General features: G+C 41.7%; 1 protein-coding gene across 1 annotated transcript in view; it reads left to right on the top strand.

The window, feature by feature from the left end:
• The window catches only part of ARFGEF2 (ADP ribosylation factor guanine nucleotide exchange factor 2), a 98,005-nt gene that overhangs the window by 61,739 nt on the left and 14,490 nt on the right, over positions 1-21,776 (top strand). Inside the window, exons 24-33 of the mRNA XM_055301154.1 lie at positions 403-443; positions 548-717; positions 6,221-6,372; positions 10,922-11,094; positions 13,924-14,084; positions 15,155-15,285; positions 15,429-15,558; positions 18,624-18,759; positions 19,635-19,773; positions 19,879-19,933. Coding sequence (XP_055157129.1) covers positions 403-443; positions 548-717; positions 6,221-6,372; positions 10,922-11,094; positions 13,924-14,084; positions 15,155-15,285; positions 15,429-15,558; positions 18,624-18,759; positions 19,635-19,773; positions 19,879-19,933 — 1,288 coding nt within the window. The remainder of the gene's footprint in view (positions 1-402; positions 444-547; positions 718-6,220; positions 6,373-10,921; positions 11,095-13,923; positions 14,085-15,154; positions 15,286-15,428; positions 15,559-18,623; positions 18,760-19,634; positions 19,774-19,878; positions 19,934-21,776) is intronic.

The following is a 21,776-nucleotide window of genomic DNA, read 5'->3' as shown; positions in this document are numbered from 1 at the left end:
TTGAATAAACATTTTATCAGCCTTTGGTTATTTCCAGAGTTCAGTCCTAAAAGAATTGGTTTTGGTTTGGTTTTGGTTTGGTTTTTTTGCTAGTATTTTTTGTTCATTTTACTGAAGAGCAGCTTTTTGGAGGCCCTCACTCTCACTGTTGTGACATCACATGCTGTTACATTTTAATCTCCTTTCCTCCTTCTGATGTGTCGCTTTTTCTTCCTATCATTATAGCCATTTTATCTCTCAATTCATTGACCAGTTTTGTACCTCTGACGCCTCAATCATTTATTTTAGTGGAAGTGCCAGATCTGAAATACTTCCTTTTTGCCTTTTCTTCAGTGTTTGAAATTGGAATGCAATTTCCAAATCTAACTTATTATTTTATTGTGTCTGGAATTATCTTCCTAGAATTTTTACTGGATCTACCAGACTGGATGGGAATGCCATAGGTATGTATTTGTCACTCATGCATGACAACTACAGAGTCCTCTTGTTGTTACTGTCTGGCAATTACTAATTAAGCCTCGCATGTGTTGTTGGGTCTGGCCTGTAGTTGACTTTGTCCGCTGGCTGTGCGCCGTGTCCATGGACGAGCTGGCTTCCCCCCACCACCCCCGCATGTTCAGCTTGCAGAAGATTGTGGAGATATCATACTACAACATGAATCGGATACGACTGCAGTGGTCCCGAATATGGCATGTGATTGGAGATCACTTCAATAAGGTAACTCTTCAAATTCAAAAACCACTCTATTGGTGTCCAGAAAAAGGCAGGCAACTATATTCAAAGAAGAAGTGATTGAGAGTTTAAATATCTATACAGATTTCCCTGCTATACAAAAGTAGAACATTCCTGTGAAACCTTTCATAAGCCTAAATGGTATAAAGCAGAGAGGTAGTTACCTCTAATTTATATGAAAACAGTTTTGGGCATTCACAAACTTCCAAAATAACCTCTCCTGGGCTTTTCTGATACCTTAGGACACATCTTGCTCACAATGCACAGAATTGAGATAAAGCCCAGATGCTCACTGATAACTGTTCAAAGCTCTAGTGGCTTGATGCTGGGTTGCTGAGTGGAGTTCCGGGGAAGGGGCTTGGCAGCACCACTCTTGCTGCTGGGGCTCATGCTGCCCCTGTAATGACTCGCTGCAAAACAAATAAATGCTGAATGTTATTTTCACTTTTCACCTTTCTTTTTTTTGTAAAAGTAAAACTCCTCTTTGTTTTTTGTTTTTGTTTTGTTTTGTTTTTTTTAAGTGAAAATAGACACTAAGGTAGATCTTTCATAAAAGCAAAGCAGTGCATGGGCACCTGGGTGGCACTGTCAAGTAGACATCTAGCTCTTGGTTTTGTCTCAGGTCGTGATCTTGGGGTCATGAGATTGAGCCCCGAGTCCAGCTCTGCACTCAGTGCAGAATCTGTACAGACTCTCTCTCCCTTTCCCTCTACCCCTCCCTCCTGCATAGGCGCGCTCTCTTTCTGTCTTTGTCTCTCAAATGAATGAATAAATCTTCTAAAAAAAAAAAAAAGAAAGAAAAATGGTGCAGTGTGACATTGCAAGAAGCAGAGGATACCCATAATTCGTTTCCCTGTGGAGCATATTTACATATAGCTAGAATTCACAGAGTATGAAATTAAAATTTTAGTGGAATTAAAAATACTTTAATATTCCATATCCAGGATATAGGCTAACACCACAAGAATAATATAGCCCCTGGACAAACTAGTGTTTGAACACATGGCAAATCCTCCTAGTATCTTATGAGTGACCAAAGATTAAGTTACATTTTATATAGTTTCACTATTTTTTTTAAAGATTTTATTTATATATTCATGAGAGAGAGAGAGGCAGAGACACAGGCAGAGGGAGAAACAGGCTCCCTGCAGGGAGCCCGATGCAGAACTCAATCCCTGAACTCCGGGATCATGCCCTGAGCTGAAGGCAGGTGCTCAACTGCTGAACCACCCTGGTGTTCCTATATAGTTTCACTGTTAATGTCACTGCTTCATATATTCTGGCTTTCATTGCCACCACTCTTCTGAAACTTTTGTTGAGAAAAGCAACATTTATTTATGTATTTATTTTAAGATTTATTTACTTATTTGATACCGTACATGTACACACGTGCTAGTCGGGGGGAGGGGCAGAGAGAGATGAGAACCTCAAGCAGACTCCCTGCTGAATGTGGAGTCTGACTCAGGGCTCAGTCTCATGACCCTGAGATCATTACCTGAGCTGAAACCAAGAGTAAGACACTTGGCCCACTGAGCTACTAAGTATTAGAATACTAATACATTTTTATATAAGAAACAAACTAGAGGGAGATGCCTGGGTAGCTCAGTGGTTGAGCATCTGCCATTGGCTCAGGTCGTGATCCCAGGGTCCTGGGATTGAGTCCTGCATCAGGCTCCCCACAAGGAGCCTGTTTCTCCTTCTGCCTATGTCTCTGCCTCTCTTTCATGAATAAATAAATAAAATCTTTATTTTAAAGCTAGAAATTTGTGTGTTCTAAAACTGACAACTACTGAGAAAAAAACAAACTATACTTCTTTCTCTCCACCAGAGGTTTCATCGGGTATATATAGGCATATACACACATATATTGAACAAATCTTTAAAAATCAGAACATATATGTATGTGTGCATCTCTGATGACGTTGACTTCTTAAAGGAAAAGTAATAGCTTAATAGCACTGTTTCACACCAAAACACACTGCATGATTTCAAAGCAGTTTTTTCACTCCTGGAGATGAAGAGTTGTAAAACAGATGTTTAAAAGTACTGTGAGTAAAAAACAATTTATCTAAAAGAGAATTGCTCTCTCTCTAGTGAATGGAAGAAACTTAAAAAAGAAGCAGTTTGCCACTAGGCTATAGAACAAGCAGTAGGATGCTGGTGAGCAGTTTATAGCATCTGCCAATTTCTGTGGTGTAAATAACCCCCATAGCTAATTTGAAGTTAGCACTATGATGTCCCCGAGGGCGGATTGACAAAGCTTTGAGCACCATTGGCTCTTGTGAGCTGCTGCCAGCCTGCTCCAGGATCCCACTGAACTGAGACATTGCCAAATGCAGTCTTGCTTCTGACTTGGTACATCAGCTAATCAGAGTTTTTTGTTTACTTTGTTTCTTTATCTGCTCAAAGCCAGGTACCTCCCAACACACCATCTGTTTAACAAACCATGTGAGAGCCTGGTTCCAGGTCATAGAGGTCACTGCTTCCTGGAGTTCACCCACATTTTATGATGAATGTCTGGTGAAGGGACAGGCAGTGTAGTATGTCATGCCTATCTGGAAGTGACCTTTTATCCGAACCCTCAGGGAGGACATAGCCACGAGAGCCTACACATGACCCAGAGCAACTGTGTGTTGAGTGAATGGTAGCACTGTCTTCTACATAATCAACTTGCTTAGCAACTATCTTTCTCACTATTCTGGGTAAATAACTTAGTGGACCAGTTGATGTAATTGATGTGAAATTGTTTGAGAAAGGGAATGTGAACCATTACCATTACTATACCTTATCCTATGTTCTGCTCCAAGCCTGTGACCACTGAGCTGGAGGAAATGTTGCTCATTTATTCCACGAGATCTTTCTTTCTTTTTTTTTTTTCTTTAAGATTTTATTTATTTATTTCTGAGAATACACAGAGAGGAGAAAGAGAAGCAGAGACACAGGAAGAGGGAGAAGCAGGCTCCATGCAGGGATTCCGACACGGGACTCGATCCTGGATCTCCAGGATCGATCACACCCTGGGCCAAAGGCAGTGCTAAACCGCTGATCCACCTGGGCTGTCCCCACGAGATCTCTCTACGAGCAGCCGTGGAATCCTTTTTTCTCTCAGAAGTAGTAATCCAGAAGTGCTTTGGCAAACATTTCTCAGCTCTTCAGAGTCCAGATTTCATGTTCAGTGGAATTACCTTGAGAGAGAGAACATCAGTGTATGCAAGTTACTTTTCCTACCTCCAGTTCTGTTGTCAAGACTGTTGAGGTGCCAGCTCTCGGTTATCTGTGGGCCACTTGTGGACAGGCTTGGGATATAGGCTGGCACAGAGTAATTAGACATTTCATGGCTGTCACCTTCATTACCAGTGTCCATTGCATTTCAGAGCCATTAAGCACAAACTTGTAGAAAACTCATTTGCCCCCTCTGGGGCTTTTCATTCATTCTACCACCTCAGGAAGATTTTCTCTTCCCTCTGGGGACTGGAACACATAATAATCTCATACGTTTGAAGAAGTGGATGGCTGAGTACAGCTGTAATTTAGCTTAGGATTCTAGCAAGGTCTTTGGAACAGTCCCATGTTTCTCTTCTAAAGTAGGGCACATCTGTGTCCTGGGGTATGCAAAACTGCACGATAACGTTTGGAGTGTATTCCTGCTGCAGGAATTCCTGTGAATCCTGATTTTTAGGAGAGGAATATTCTTTTTATTAGTATTTAATTAAATGAACGTTACATGAACACCTTAAAAAAAATTTATTGCTAAAGCCACTTTTGACCATCATCTCTCCCCACTTGGACCCTCTCCAAAGCTAATTATTACCAGTTTATGTATCTTCACAGACGTTTTTCTATGCACCTGTATATGTATATATGTATAGAAACATTGATAATATTGTCTTGATTTATTTTGCTCTCTTGAAAAACATAATTAGTATTACACATACCATTTTGCAACCTCTTCTACTTAGCAAGAAATCTTGAAGATTTAACTATGCTATTAGTATGTATGAATTCCTTTTTTTTTAATTTTGGTAAAATACACAAAATTTTTCATTTTAACAATTTATAAAATTTATAATTTATTAGTGTTAAGTACATTCACATTGTGTGTGACAGATCTACAGAGCTCTTTTTTCCATCTTGCAGAACTGAAACTCCAGACTCATTAAACACTAGCTTTCCATTTCTTCCTCCTCCCCCCAGTATGAATTTGGCTACTCTAGGAACCTCATATAAGTGGAATCATGCAATATTTATCCTTTTGTGACTGGTTTCTTTCACTTGGCATAATGTCCTCAAGGTTCATCCATGTTGTAGCATGTGATAGAATTTTTTTTCTCTTTTTTTCTTTTTAAAGCTAGATCCCCCAGGTCCCTTGGCAGGGGTTCTGGTAGGAAACATCTCCTTGCTCTGCTTATTAGGGGATTCTTCTTGAGGAAAAAGTCTGAGAAACAGCAACCAAATATATACCATAACTCCAGTCTCTAAAGTAGATAAAACTATAGATAAGTACAATTTTAAGGAAATTGAAAAGCCTCAATATTTATGGTGACTTTTTTTGAAGCTGGTGATAATTCATTTATAATCATTTTCTTCAGGCAACAGATATGAGCAAGCATGAAAAGGCTTTATAGAGACTTTAAAGTCTTTTGGCCGCTCCTGTATATTTTTGAATAAAATGAATTAGCACACAAGGAACTGTTTAGTGGGTATAGAGTTTCAGTTTTGCTAGAGTTCTGGAGATGTGGTGCAGAACAATGTGAATGTACTTAACACTCCTGAACTGTGCACTTTAAAATGGTTAAGATGGGGGATCCCTGGGTGGCGCAGCGGTTTGGCGCCTGCCTTTGGCCCAGGGCCCGATCCTGGAGATCCGGGATCGAATCCCACGTCGGGCTCCTGGTGCATGGAGCCTGCTTCTCCCTCTGCCTGTGTCTCTGCCTCTCTCTCTCTGTGTGTGACTATCATAAAAAAAATTTAAAAAATTTTAAAAAAAAATAAAAAAATAAAATGGTTAAGATGGTAAGTTTTCTGTTTTACATACATTTAGCCACAATCTTTAAAAAAATTAAATATAACACATTTTGAAAGCTCTTTTTTTTTTTTAATTTTTTTATTTATTTACGATAGTCACACAGAGACAGAGCTAGAGAGAGAGGCAGAGACATAGGCAGAGGGAGAAGCAGGCTCCATGCACCGGGAGCCCGATGTGGGATTCGATCCCGGGTCTCCAGGATCGCGCCCTGGGCCAAAGGCAGGCGCCAAACCGCTGCGCCACCCAGGGATCCCTGAAAGCTCTTTTAATTAAATTTGCAGTACTGATCTTTCATCATGAAAGTTAACATTCCACAGGTCATGGCCAAGAAACACCTTTTTTTTTCTCCTTAGGTGTGTTTTTCCAGAGCACTTGTTTTGAAGGTAGACTATCCATTTTTGATGTTCAGAAGGCCACATCCACAGTTGTATTGTACTGTGCTTATCTCCCATTCCTGCTCAGGTTGGCTGTAACCCCAATGAAGATGTGGCCATATTTGCTGTTGACTCCTTAAGGCAACTCTCTATGAAGTTTCTCGAGAAGGGAGAATTAGCCAACTTCCGTTTCCAGAAGGATTTTCTGAGGCCCTTTGAGCATATCATGAAGAAAAACAGGTATGTGCATTGTTCTGGAAGACCCTTGGTCAAATTCCTTATTGGAGGCCTAAAACAGACCTCTAAGTTAATCGCTAAGATTTGTGTGTGACCTTTCCCAGACAGATCACACCACCACAACTAGCAGAAACTTGCCATGCGTCCTTACTGGGGTGGATGCTGAAGTTGTTCAAAGAAAGCCACTGTGGAGGCATACTAAAACAAGGTCAAGAATTATGTGAAAAAAATTAAAAAAAAAAAAAAAAGAATTATGTGACCCATCATTTCTGCCCCAGGGGGATGATAGAAGAGATCAGGACAGCTGTCCCTCTGAAGCGCTCACCCTGTTCATTTGTTCACTTGGCCTGTATTTATTGCAGCCTTCCAGCTGCTAGGTACTATTCTGAGTGCCAAGTATGCAGCACCAAGGAAAACAGTCAAAAATTCCTGTTTTCTTCTGGCCCTGATTTAATCATCATTGCGGCCGGGTACACCGGTGTTCATTGTCATAGCCTCTTTACCTTTATATGTGTTTAAATTTTCCATAATGAAATTGAAACAGTAAATCCTTGTTTAGGGGCACCTGCATGGCTCAGTTCGTTAAGCACCTGCCTTCAGCTCAGGTCGAGATCCCAGAGCCCTGGGATCGAGCCCTGTGTGTCCGGCTTCCTATTCAGCGGGGAGCCTGCTTCTCCCTCTGCCACTCCCTATACTTATGCTCTTTCTCTCTCTCATTTTCCCTCTCTCTCTAATATATAAATAAAATTTTTAAAAATCCTTATTTATAGTCCAGTGAGATAGATGGACAAGTAAATAAATGTTTAAATCAAGGTAAGGAGATAGAAGTAGAAGCATTCCTCTATACAGGGCAGACACTGAAGATGCATTTGGTAAATTGACCCTTAAGGAAAGTGTGGAACAAGCCAGGAGTGACTGTATGTGGTCTTGGGAAGAGTGTTCTGAGCATAGGGAAGAGAAATAAAAACCTTGCGGCAGAGTATTCTTGGCCTAGATAAGGAGGAGCAAAGAGGCCAAGGTAGCTGGGCAGAGTAAACAAGACAAAGTCCTGGAGGATGAAGCCCTAGTGGTAGTAGAGTGCCTAGATCATGGAGAGCTGTCAGCCTTAGTAAGCACTTTGCCTTGTTCTCTGTGAAAGAAGCCATCAGAGGCTTTTGAGCAGAGAAGTGAAATGGTCTGACATATGTTAAGGGATGATCCTGCATTCATCCATGCAAAATGGAAAGCCAGTGTAATTATTCAGATTTGGACCAAGGATGTGAGGCACCATGGGATTGGATTCTGCATACATTTTGAAAGGAAAGCCTACAGCACGTGCTGATGATTAAGGAATTAATTTGAAATAAAGCAAAACTTTGTAAGTCATACAAAATATTTTCTTAAAAACCAGATAGCACCTACAAGAGTGTTACAGTCAATATTGGTACAGCCACAACATAAAATATTGTGCAGCTGTTAGATGTTCACATTGTTTATGACACAGGAAATGCTTAATAAAGGTTTAGTCAGGGACGCCTGGGTGGCTCAGCGGTGATGCTGGAGTCCTGGGGATAGAGCCCCACATCGGGCTCCCATCGTGGAGCCTGCTTCTCCTTTGCCTATGTCTCTGCTTCTCTCTCTCTCTGTCTCTCATAAATAAATCTTTAAAAATAAATAAATAAAGGTTTAGTCAAAAGGGCAGGTTATATAGTTGGAAAATGTAATAATAAAGACCATTGTTTGAATCTCTCCATGTGAAATATCATGCTGTCACGTAAAGGAGGTTTTTGTTTTTTGTTTGTTTTGTTTTGTTTTTTGAGATTTTTATTTATTTATTCATGAGCGACATGGAGAAGCACGCTCCCTCTGGGGAGCCTGATGTAGGACTAGATCGCAGGACCCCAAGATCACAACCTGAGCTTAACCACTGAGCCACCCAAGCGGCCCTTTTTTTTCCCTTCCATTGTTTTTTTTTCTACATTTTCCAAAATGTTTACTGTTATCACATTTTATTTTTAACAATCAGGCAAGAAGCATTTTGCTTTTTTATTTTTATTTTTTATATTTATTTATTTATTTATTTATTTATTTATTTATTTATTTATTTATTTGCTTTTTTATTTTTAAATAGGCACTATGCTCAACATGGGGCTTGAACTCACAACCCTGAAACCAAGAGCTGGATGCTTAAACGACTGAGTCACCAGGCACCCTGAAAAGCCTTTTTTTTTTTTTAAAGATTATATTTGTGAGAGAGAGAGAGAGACTGTGAGTGGGGAAAGGAGCCTAGGGAAAGAGACAGGCAGACTCCATGCTGAGCATGGAGCTCAGCACAGCCCGGTCTCACAACCCTGAAATCAGGAGTCAGATGTTTAACCAACTGAGCCATCCAGGCACTCCCTGAAAAGCATTTTAAACAGTACGTAGGACGCCTGGGTGGCTCAGTTTTATGAATGTCTGACTCTTGATTTCGGTTCAGGTCATGATTTCAGGATCCTGAGATTGAGCCCCATGCTGAGCACACTTAGTGGGGAGTCTACTTGAGATTCTCTCTCTCCCATTGCCCCCCCATCCCACTCATGCTGTTTCTTTCTCTCTCTCTCTCTCTCTCTCTCTCTCTCGAATAAATAAATCTTTAAAAAGTCCGGGACGCCTGGGTTGCTCAGCGGTTGCACATCTGCCTTTGGCCCAGGGCGTGATCCTGGGATCTGGGATTGAGTCCCCACATCAGGCTCCTTGCAGGGAGTCTTTTTCTCACTCGTACTGTGTCTGGCACGCTCTCTCGCTCTCGCTGTGTGTCTCATGAATAAATAAAAATCTTAAAAAAAAAAAAAAAGTCCATGTGGTTTTTCCCAAAGAGCTGCTTTTCTTCCCCATGCGGGAAGCAATCATGAATTCGCTTATGTTATGTATTAAAGTCACCTAGGTTTGTAGTCCGTTCTTTGTTATCTGTGGGTGGCATATTTACTTTGTGAACTTTTAGCTAAGTTTTAACTGTTTTGACTTTCTCCTTGCCTTCTCTAAATGACCTATTATCAGTTAGTATCAATCCCACAGATGAACATGAATGTTACCCTAAGCCAGATGAAATTTGCAAGTCAAATCTGCAATCCCAAAACCACTCGAATGGTTTTCAAAGCTAGTGGTGTGTGGAAGAGATAGGTTTGTGTAGCCTTGACTCTTGTTACTATAATAGAGCTCACCCCATAACTGCATGTGTCTTAAGACATACATGCTCATCTTTTGCAAATATCCAAGTAACACTGTTGAACCTTGCAACTGCTTCAGAAAATGGGCCATTTTTTCTATCTTCAGGTTTCATTTTGTAATAAATTTAAAATGTGTAATTTTGAGTTATATATACATATTCCCACACACATATATATATGTGTTAACCATACACATAGATAGATCTCTGCCTAAAAATCTAAGAGGATATGCACTAAGAATTTAGGAATGGTTGTCTCTGGATGGCAGAGTATTATTAGTATAAAAGTTTTCAGCCAGAAAAACTGACCAACAATGCCATAAACCACAAAGTCGTGTATTGTTAGTTAACAAGTCTGAGGCAGACAGTCCCAACTTTGGTTCTGTAGCCCAAATTGTCATTGAGGGTGCAGCTTCTTTCTGTCCCTTTGTTTGGCTGTCCACAGGAGCACTCTATCTTTGAGCCTGTTGTTTTGTGAAGCTGAACAGAGGCTCTGGCTCCAGGCATCATGCTGTGTTCAGAATGGGGATATCAAGAACAGGGGCAGAGCCTACCTTGTGTATTCCTTGTAATACAAAAACAAAACCATAGTAGAAACCACTCCCCTTTCCATTCCCAGATTTTCTCTTACCTGTAATTAAAACAAGTCATGTAGTTCCCCTGGCTGTAAGAGAGGCTAGGGAATTGGGGAGATGGCAGATGAGTCAAGATTGTCATATTGTCTTGTCCTGTTTATGATTGGTTCCCTGAGGTCAGGCATGTTGCTGCCTGGATGAAATCAGAGTTCTGTTTTCAAGGAGGTGGGAGGATGGCTGCTGGGAAAGCTTCTGTCTGCCATGGTGATTGTCTTAATGTTTTTTCTTTTTGTTAAATCTAATTTAATTTTTTTTTAAATGAATGTGGATTACTATGTGCTTTTAAAAATGTGGTTTGAGGGCAGCCCGGGTGGCTCAAGCGGTTCAGTGCTGCCTTCGGCCCAGGGCCTGATCCTGGAGACCCGGGATCAAGTCCCACGTCCGGCTCCTTGCATGGCGCCTGCTTCTCCCTCTGCCTGGGTCTCTGCTTCTCTCTCTCCTCTCTGTGTATTCTCAGAAATAAATAAATAAAATCTTAAAAAAAAAAAATGTGGTTTGAGGCGAGTGTGCCTAGGTGGCTCAGTCAGTTAAACATCCCACCTTTGATCTCAACTCAGGTCTTGATCTCAGGGTTATGAGTTTAAGCCCCATGTTGGGCTCCAAAAAAAAATAAAATAAGAGAAAGAAAAATGCGTGTTTTTTTAATGTGCTGCTTCTAAGTGATGGTGTAATTAGTTTTCTTCCTACCATTCAAAGTACAGATGACATGGCTGCTCCATTCTTTCCTTAGATCTCCGACCATTCGGGACATGGTGATCCGCTGCATCGCCCAGATGGTAAACTCCCAGGCAGCCAACATCCGCTCAGGCTGGAAAAACATCTTTGCCGTGTTCCATCAAGCAGCCTCGGATCATGATGGGAACATTGTGGAGCTGGCCTTCCAGACCACGGGCCACATCGTCAGTAAGTGGCTCTAATGTCCCACCTGCAAGTCTAAAAGGATGACCACTTATTGCCTGTTTTACTCCCCAGAGGGCTTCCTTGTTTTAGACCTGTGATATGTTAATATGCCAGCTGCTGTTCTGAGCTCTTGACATGTGCTTAGACATATGCACAAAAACCCTGAGAAGGAATATGGTTGACCTTCATTCACCACCACAAAGCCAGTGCTCCCGGCACTTTTGTGGTCCTTTGTGGACATGTGTGTGCATTCAGCAGGGAAGTACTTGAGTCACTCAGGGACGTGTTCCTGGCCAGGGTTAACAAGATGACCCTCTGCCTTCTTGTTTCAGCTCTCTCACTATAAATAAGTACATGTCCTTTCTGTGGTTTACTTACTGCCACATTTTTTTTGCATTTCTGTTTTTTTGTTGGAGACTTCACCATTTAAAATGGCCCTGATTGGGCAGCCCGGGTGGCTCAACGGTTTGGTGCTGCCTTCAGTCCAGAGCGTGATTCTGGAGACCCGGGATCAAGTCCCATGTCAGGCTCCCTGCATGGAGCCTGCTTCTCCCTCTGCCTGTGTCTCTAGCTCTCTCTCCCTCTCTCTGTGTGTCTTTCATGAATAAATAAAATATTAAAAAATATATATATATTTTAAAAAAATAAATAAAATGACCCTGATTGGGCAGCCCAGGTGGCTCAGTGGTTTGGTGACACCTTCAGCCCAGGCGTGATCCTGGAGACCTGGGATTGAGTCCCACATCGGGCTCCCTGCATGGAACCTGCTTCTCCCTCTGCCTGTGTCTCTGCCTCTCTCTCTGTGTGTGTCTCTTATAAATAAATAAATTTTAAAAATATAAATATAAATAAATAAATAAATAGATAAATAAATAAATAAATAAATAAATAATATAAATATAAAAATAACTAACTAACTAAATAAATAAATAAAATCTTAAAATGGCCCTGAGGTACAGTGCCAGAGTGCTATCCAGTGTCCCTGAGCACAGGAAGGCTGTGATGTGCCTTATGGAGAAAATACATGTTTTCGATAAGCTTCGTTCAGGCTTAAGTTAAAGTGCTGTTGGCCAAAAGTTCAGTGTTGAACCTAGCACGATGTATAAAATACAGTGTCTTTAAAACAAAACACACACAAAGCAAGATTATGTATTGATTGGTTGATTAAAACATTGTGACCAGAGGCTGTCAGGAACCTTTCCCCACTCCTCCCCTAGGAGCAGTGGTTCTTTATTCGCTATTCAGTGCTCACAGCAACTCTATAGAACACAACTCCCATGAGTACCAAGAACTGGCTGTACCATTACTACCCACACTTCACCAGAGAGGAAACTGAGGGACAGAAAAATAAAGTAGAACAACTTGCCTGAGGGACGCCTGGTTGGCTCAGCAGTTAAGCATCTGCCTTTGGCTCAGGGCGTGATCCTGGAGTCCTGGGATCAAGTCCCATATCGGGCTTCCTGCATGGAGCCTGCCTCTCCTCTGACTGTCTCTCTTCCACAGTCTGTGTGTCTCATAAATAAATGAATAAAATCTTTAAAAAAAAGATAAAAGAAAAAAACAACTTGCTTACCTGACTGAGGTCACACAGCTAGGAAGCGCGGGGCAGGATTCATTCCCGGACAGGCCAGGCTAGAGTTGGTGCCACCTGGTCTTGCCTGTCAGCACACAACAGGCTGTTTACTGATCTTGGTCTTCATAAAAGTTGTAAAGCATTAGATCAGCCTTGATCTTTCTTGAGGTCTTTTTACCCTTAGGAAACTTCTTGCTACTTGTATTTTTGTCTCAGGTGATATTTGTAGGATTTTGAAAAACCTTAGACTTCTTAATTGCCTTTTACCTTTCGCTCATTGACCTTCTTGATCTCCCTTTATCTTCACAACATTCCTTCCAGGTAGCACGTGGTGTAGTCTTGGGATGGGAACAGCCAGAGAGTTAAAGCAGTGTGCTCACTGAACCGGGGCCAGAGCTTTGCTCAGTGCTCAGCTTCTGTCAGGCCGACTGCTGAGGGCCAGCTTCACACAGATCAGTGTTTATCTTATATGTTTCTTTGGGCTCCATCGTAAAATAGCTTAAGTTGAAATGGACGCCTTAGCTTCCTGTGAAACTTGGTCTTCTCATGGCTTGTCCTCTCTCACATCCTTAGGGACACTTGTCAGGTAGGGCCTCTTCAGAGAATTGTCCTCTGACCCCCAGCCTAAGCAACCCAGCTGCCTTCTGTCCCCTCACCCAGTACTCCCCCAACCTGAGATTATTTTATATTTTATAAATGCATTGGCCTAGGTGATTATTGTCTGTCTCGCCCAGTGGAGCGGAAGTATCATGAGGCAGGAAACTAGATTGATCACCTCTGTCCCCAGGGCCTACAACTGTGCTTTGCACATAGGTGACACTCAGTAAATGTTTGTTAAATGAATGAGTGAATATTGGAGCTCAGGAACCAATTGAACCCAAGCGGTGCTCAATGGATTCTTTGCTGAATGATTTAATAATCAGTGCCGTCGGGCAGCCTGGGTGGCTCAGCAGTTTGGCGCCGCCTTCAGCCCAGGGCCTGATCCTGGAGACCCAGGATCGAGTCCCACATCGGGCTCCCTGCTTGGAGCCCGTTTCTTCCTCTGCCTGTGTCTCTGCCTGTCTCTCTCTCTCTGTGTGTCTCTCATGAATAAATAAATAAAATCTTTAAAAAATAATAATAATCAGTACCATCTTCTAGAGATAATGACATTCTTTTCTTAGATTTTCACAGAAATAGTGCCCTTGGGGTAGGGGTAGTTATTTGATCCCCATTTCTAAGTCCTGGTCTTATTAAAAAACATGGCTCTGTTTCCACAGCAACTATTTTCCAGCACCATTTCCCTGCAGCCATCGATTCCTTTCAGGACGCTGTGAAGTGCTTGTCGGAGTTTGCCTGCAATGCTGCCTTCCCAGACACGAGCATGGAGGCGATCCGGCTCATCCGCTTCTGTGGGAAATACGTCTCTGAGAGGCCTCGGGTACATTTTTCCTCTATTCCCTCTTGGGCACTGAGTGGAAAAGGAATCATGAGGCAAAAAACCTTTTTGCTCCCAGCAAAGAGCATTTCCAGCTATGCTTTTAGAAACACGTGTTTGCCCTAAACAGGCAAAATGCTGCCCGTTGCTGGGGTTCCACCTTTTCTCTCATGATGAAATTACTTATTTTACTCCTACTAGACACTTACCTAGTATTCTACTAATTGTTTTTGTAGAAGATGATAGTATTTAGCTTTGCATTTTGGCAAAGCTAAAGAAGCTAGCCCTTTCTATTTGAAAGAGAACAATCCTCCCTCTTAAGACAGTGACATTTTACCATTGTGACATGGCTGAGAAGACGCATTTTTTAAAATCACCTTTTGTTTTCTCCCAGAAATGTTTGGGGTTTTTGTTATGTCTCACCTCTCCAGAGAGGCCTGCTTGGTTTAAATGACAGCACCAGAAACTGAAATTGGGTAGAAATAAGCACATCTAAACTATTTTGACCTATATAGATCTTTCCTTCATATCTTTTCTGTGTATTGATTTATTTAGTTTCCACATCAGACCTTTGAGATTGGCAGCTATGTCCCCATTGTACAGGGGAGTTGATGGGGGCATAGAGAGAAATTGTCTAATGTTGGATAACCAGAGCTGATAAAGAAATTTCATTACAGCAGACAGTACCGCGCTTCAAGAGTGGTTACAGAGCAAAGGGCTCGAAATCCCAGAGGTAGGGCAGGGAGTGGGGTTTCACATCTAGACTGGGAAAGACTGCCAGCTCCTAGCTAGCTGCATGACCTTGGGCAGCTGACTTCACGTCCTAGTGCCTCCCTTAACTCAGCAGTGACCTGCCCAATCAACTTACTCTAAACCCCACAAAGGTCCGTAGGCACAACTGCTCGTATGCACTTGGGAGAGGCTTGTGTTTGCCTTTTGGGGATTCCCTGTCCTGCCCTTGCTGAATGAATGTTTTTAGAAAGGGAAAATGTGCGGGGCCTTAAAGTTTGTGTAGTTCCCTTTGAGTTTCTTCCTTTGCTTAGTCTGCATCTGAGAGGTAACTGTCCTTGCAGGTGCTACAAGAATATACAAGCGATGACATGAATGTAGCTCCTGGCGACAGGGTCTGGGTCCGAGGCTGGTTCCCTATCCTGTTTGAGCTTTCCTGTATCATTAACAGATGCAAGCTAGACGTTCGGACAAGGTAACGGTGTCCCCAAGCAGTGCCCCTTCCGTCACAAGATGAGCCTTGGTCACCTGCTCGCCTACCCTATACTCTCCCACTCTCTTTTTTGTTGTTCTTTTCCCCCACCCATTCCCTCTCTGCATCTGGCTTTGTTCCCCCAGAGGACTCACGGTCATGTTTGAGATCATGAAGAGCTATGGCCACACCTTTGAAAAGCACTGGTGGCAGGACTTGTTCAGAATCGTGTTCAGGATTTTTGACAATATGAAACTCCCTGAGCAGCAGTCAGAGGTAGGTGATGACTAACACGGTACCCTGGATACTATGGGGGGAGCTGCTCTGCTTTTGTCTGCCACAGGGTTGTGTCATCATCCCTCACACAACTCTTACACTTTGAGATGCCGGAGGTTTGTTTTAAAATGGAAACCCCTGGGGTACCTAGGTGGCTCAGTACATTGAGTATCTGCCTTCGGCCCAGGTCATTATCTCAGGGTACTGGGATCCAGCCCCACATTGCCTCCCTGCTCAGTGGAGATCTGCTTCTCCCTCTCCCCCTCCCTGTGCCCCTCCCCCTTGTGCATGCACACACACTCGCTCTCAAATCTTTTTTAAAAGATTAAAATAAAATAAAATGGAAATGTCCTCCTTGGCACTTTTCTATCAGAATCAATTAGTGCTAAGAAACTGTTCCCATTTGGGGTAGGGCGAAAAGAAATGTCACCGTGGCCTGACTGTGGGGCCCTTCAGCATTGTACCTGCCAGTTCAACAGGGCACCTGCTCCTCTCAGTTACTTGGTTCATATCAGCTTCTCAACAGTCAGTAAAAAATGAAATGTCTCTGGTCCCTAAAAAAAAACCTTTATTTATTTATTTTTAAAGATATTTTATTTATTTATTCATGAGAGAGAGAGAGAGAGAGAGAGAGAGAGAGAGAGAGAGAGAGGCAGAGGGAGAAGCAGGCTCCACGCAGGGAGCCTGACGTGGGACTTGATCCCGGGTCTCCAGGATCATACCCCGGGCTGAAGGTGGCCCTAAACCACTGGGCCACTGGGGCTGCCCTAAAAAAACCTTTAAAAGCATTTTTATGGGAACCTTGCTGGCTCAGTTGGTATAGCGTGAAACTTGATCTTGGATTTGTAGGTGTGAGCCCCGCATTGGGTATAGAGATCACTTAAAAATTAAATTTTTTTTTGGGGATCCCTGGGTGGCGCAGCAGTTTGGCGCCTGCCTTTGGCCCAGGGCACGATCCTGGAGACCCAGGATCGAATCCCACGTCGGGTTCCCGGTGCATGGAGCCTGCTTCTCCCTCTGCCTGTGTCTTTGCCTCTCTCTCTCTGTGACTATCATAAATAAATAAATAATTAATTAATTAAATTTTTTTTTAAGATTTTTATTTATTCATGAGAGAGCCAAAGAGAGAGGCAGAGACATAGAGGGAGAAACAGGTTCCTCAAAGGGAGCCAGATGCGGGACTCGATCCCCGGACCAAGATCATACTCTGAGCTGAAGGCAGATGCTCAACTACTGAGCCACCCAGGCATCCCTTTTTTTTTTTCCTTTTTTTTTTTTTTTTAAAGATTTTATTTATGAGAGACACAGAGAGGCAGAGACACAGGCAGAGGGAGAAGAAGGCTCCATGCAGGGAGCCTGATGTGGGACTCGATCCACCCAGACATCCCTTAAAAATAAAATCTATAAAAAAAGTTTTGGGGCACCTGGGTGACTCAGTTGGCTAAGCATCCTCTGCTTCATCCTCTCCCTCTGCCCCTGGGATTCTCTATCACCCTCTGCCCCTCACCCCTCTCGTGCTCTCCAGCTAAAATAAATAAATCTTAAAAAAAAAAAAAATCAGAAGACAGAAAAACAAAACATTTGAACAGCCATAGTTCCAGCTTCCACAGGCAACCTAGTTGTGTTGTTACTAAATTTTCTTTATTTCATCTCTCTCTACCCCACCTGGGCCTCGTGCTTTTCCATCTGAGCACCCCAAAGTGTTTTTGTTTTGTTTTTTTAAGATTTATTTATTTGAGAGAGAGAAAGCCCATGCATGTGAACAGGGGGAGTGGCAGAGGGGAAGAGGGAGAGAGAGAGAAAGAGAGAGGCAGACTGCCCACTAAACATGGAGCCCGATACCTAAGCCAAAATCAAGAGCTCGACACATAACTGGCTAAGCCACCCAGGTGCCCCAAGGGAGAGAGAATCTTAAGCAGGCTCCATTCCAAGCATGGAGCCCAACATGAGGCTTGATTTCATGATTCTGAGATCATGACCTGAGCTGAAACTAAGAGTTGGACCCTTAACCAACTAAGCCACCATGGCACCCCTAACTGTAAGTTTTTTAATTGCTAGTGAGGTTGCATTTTTTTTTCCTATTACTGATTTACATTTCTTATTTTATGAATTGCTTTTTCAATTCATAGGGACCTATGACTCCTTAGGTCATCTAGTGGGTTGTTATCTCTCTCCTATTGATTTAGGAGCTTCTCAGTGTGTACATAAAATACCATGTCCTTACATAAATTACAGATGATTTTGCCCACTTTGTTATTTTTATTTTCTTTTCCTTTTAGAAAATTTTAGCTTTTAAGAAACTGAATCTTTTTTTTTTTTTTTTTTTTTTTTTAAGAAACTGAATCTATCAGTCTTTTTCCCTTAGGGCTTCCACTGCTGGAGTTTTGTTAGCAGTAGCAAACCTTCCCTTTTTGATGATTTTCTAAATCTCTTTGTTAAGTACTTGAAATAGTGCGATGAAATTACCAGAGGTAAATTTTTGGTGTAAAGAGGTATAGTTAGCATAATCTCATATTCACTTTTTCCAATTCATTAAAGCTTTTTGTCAATATCACTTTGAATGACTGTTAACATTCTATCCTACAGATATACTTAATTAGGTACCGCCTTGCTGTGTATTTAAATCTGTGTTTTCAGTGTGTAAATGCCAGTGTGGTGTAAACATCTTTATTCATAAACCTTCACCCATGGATTGATGAATCTTTTTTTTTTTAAGATTTTATTTATTTATTCATGAGAGACACACAGAGAGAGGCAGAGACATAAGCAGTGGGAAAAGCAGGCTCCCCAGGAGGAACCTGATGTGGGACTTGATCCCAGATCCCAGGATCACGCCCTGAGCCAAAGGCAGATGCTCAACCACTGAGCCACCCAGGTGTCCCTGGATCTTTGATTCTTTCCTTAGGGTCCATTCCTGGCAGCAGTGTTCCTGCATCCATGGGTATGAGTGTTGTAAAGACTGTTGACACGTATTGCCAGATTGCATACCACAGTGGTTTTGCCCATGCTGTAGGAGTGCCCACAAGGAAAGTGGCTTCTCACCATTATCTTTTTGTTTTTTTCAGAAATCCGAGTGGATGACAACAACTTGCAATCATGCACTGTATGCTATTTGTGATGTGTTCACCCAGTTTTATGAGGCTCTGAATGAAGTTCTTCTTTCTGATGTGTTTGCACAGTTGCAGTGGTGTGTGAAACAAGGTACTTGCCATGTCTCTATAGGTGTCATTCTTCTTGACTTGGTTTTTAGTGAGAGATTAACTTCTTCAGTATGTAAAAGCAAGACTATAATGCCAAAGACTACAGTATATAATTTAATTGGTAAAAATTTGTATTTTCATTTATTTTTTGTGTGTGTGTGTTTTTTTTTTTTTGTATTTTCATTTAATTAGAACATAAAAGCAATCTCTCCAACCCAGTTTATAAAGCATTTCTTAAAGATGGGATGTAGTTATTATCATATTTTAAAAGTTGTGCCTTTGTGTATTACACTGTTTTTTTCTACTTTTGTCTATATTTGAAATTTTCTGCAATGTTTTTCAAATATACTGCGAGGGTCAGTATCAACAACTTCATCAGTGGCATTGTTCATTTGAGTACTTCCGTGTTGACATAGTGTGTATTAGAAAAATTACCCACATAGCACATTCAGCCTGTATTCCAGAGATAGTTTTGGCTAAAGCCAAAAACTTCATGTATTAAGTTTTTTCAAAAAGTGACTCAGTTTTAAAATAAATGATAAAAGTGTCAGTACCAGCATGGCACTGTTTGGGTGGCCAAATTTAAAGAAACTCTGGTCTAATATTTCCATCCTTTATGATTCATTGTACAAGAAGCCCATTAATTAAGTAGCAAACTGACCTGCCTCCCTAGCAATAAGGCTGTGGTAAGTAATTGTATCTCTTTATAGCCTGCTTAAACAATAAAAGTTTTAATATCATCCGTATTGTTGCTTCTTTAAGAGCCTTCAAACCCCTCATCTTGTCATCTCCACCTCATGACACAAAGCATCTGTGCCCTGGTGGAAATCAAAACAGCAGTAGAGGTTTGGTGATAGATGTTGCTTTATTTTGCAGATAATGAACAGTTGGCTCGGTCAGGTACCAATTGCTTAGAAAACTTAGTAATATCTAACGGGGAGAAATTCAGTCCCGACGTCTGGGATGAGACTTGCAGTTGTATGCTGGATATCTTCAAAACAACCATCCCACATGTGTGAGTGCAAATGTTTATTTGCTATTTATTTCTGTGCTCGGTAGACACATTAAGGCTCCAGGTTCTTTCACGTTGATCATTTTCCTTCTCTTGCCTTCCCTTCAGTTTGCTGACATGGAGACCTGTAGGAATGGAGGAAGATTCATCAGAAAAACATTTGGTAGGGGTTTTTGTTGTCTTTTCTCTGATCTCATCGTCTTATAGTAAGAAATTAACCCAAAGAGTTTGTGCTTTTATGATGGGAAGAGAGTAAAAAAGGTTATAAGATTTAAAAACTAGGGGCACCTGGCTGGCTCAGTCAGTGGAACATGCAGCTCTTGATCTCAGGGTCATGAGTTCAAGCCCTACATTAGAAGTAGAGATTACTTTAAAAAAGAAAAAAAAAAGACAAAAGATCAAAAGATTTAAGAACTGTGTGTGTTAACATCTTTTTTAGAAAGTACAGAAAATAAGTCACCTCATCCAACAAAAACCACAGTTTACATTTCTAGTTTTTTCTTTGTGTGTCTGCACATATATAATCCACACATTTGAAATTCGGGTGCACTTGGCACATAATGTTTTACCTAACAACATGTCAACATTTTTGCATATCCTTAACTATTCTTTGAAAGAAGATTTTTCAACGGCTGTGCATTATTATAATTTATTTAACAAATTCTCCCTTGTTGGACTCTCAGTTCTGGTGTTTTGCTGATAGTAATAATGCCTCAGTATACTTATCCTTATTTATTGTTCTCCTTCATTGAGTGCTTTCTTCCACACCAGTGTGATAGTGGTTTTTATTTTCTGTATGAGGCCACATAGAGAAGTTCTAATTCAAGTCTCACTTTAAAATACCTTGGTGTACAGGGGCTTTGTATTATTTACTTCTATTCCCAAATAATTGTAAGTCCATTAGATTTTATAGGGCATTTGGGGAGTACCTGGCTGGCTCTCAGAGGAGCATGCAGCTCTTAAGTTCAGAGTTGTGAGTTCAAACCCCACGTTGGGCATGGAGCCTACTTTAAAAGGCACTTGGGATATAGCAACTTAAAAAATGAAGCACCTTACAAATTAAGCAACTTAGAGGCACCTGGGTGGCTTACTGGTTGAGCATCTGCCTTCTGCTCAGGTCATGATCCCAGGGTCCTGGGATCGAGTCCTGCATCAGGCTCCCCACAGGGAGCCTGCCTCTCTCTCTGCTTATGTCTCTGCCTCTCTCTATGTCTCTCATGAATGAATAAACATCTTTTTTTTTAAGATTTTATTTATTCATGAGAGACACAGAGAGAGAGAGAGAGAGAGAGAGAGAGAGAGAGAGATTGACAGAGACACAGGCAGAGGGAGAAGCAGACTCCATGCAGGGAGCCCGACGTGGGACTCTATCCCAGGTCTCCAGGATCACAACCTGGGCTGAAGGCAGTGCTAAACCTCTGAGCCACCCGGGCTGCCTAATAAATATCTTTTTTTTTTTAAATGAAGCAATTTGGAAAAAAGTTATTTAAGCATTTTTTGTTTGTTAACTGTCTTCTGTCAACATTTTAAAGAGCTAGCTATCACACTAGTTTATTTTTGAGCTTGTCCCCCTAATTCGTCAATATTTTGTTTATTTTTTTTTTAAAGATTTTGTTTATTCATAAGAGACAGAGAGAGGCAGAGACACAGGCAGAGGGAGAAGCAGGCTCCATGCAGGGAGCCCGATGTGGGACTCGATCTGGGGACTCCAGGATCACGCTCTGGGCCAAAGGCAGGCGCTAAACTGCTGAGCTACCCAGGGATCCCTTGTTTGTTTATTTTTTAAGTAGGTTCCAACTCGGTTTGAACTCACCATCCTGAGATCAAGACCTGAGCTGAAATCTAGATTTGGATGCTTGACCGGCTGAGCCACCCAGGTGCCCCATGTCACACTCATTGTTAAATCATAATATGTAGAGAAATACCTTTGAAATAGGAATAAGAAAATGTGAAATTTTAATGGGAGGGAGGAAATATATGACATTTTTAATCTTTCCTGTGCAGCC

The sequence above is a fragment of the Nyctereutes procyonoides genome, unplaced genomic scaffold (assembly GCF_905146905.1).
Source record: "Nyctereutes procyonoides isolate TBG_1078 unplaced genomic scaffold, NYPRO_anot_genome, whole genome shotgun sequence".
In the NCBI taxonomy this organism is placed as follows: domain Eukaryota; kingdom Metazoa; phylum Chordata; class Mammalia; order Carnivora; family Canidae; genus Nyctereutes; species Nyctereutes procyonoides.
Note: the sequence above shows the minus strand (reverse complement) of the source record. Positions and strands in the feature narration are given on the sequence as shown.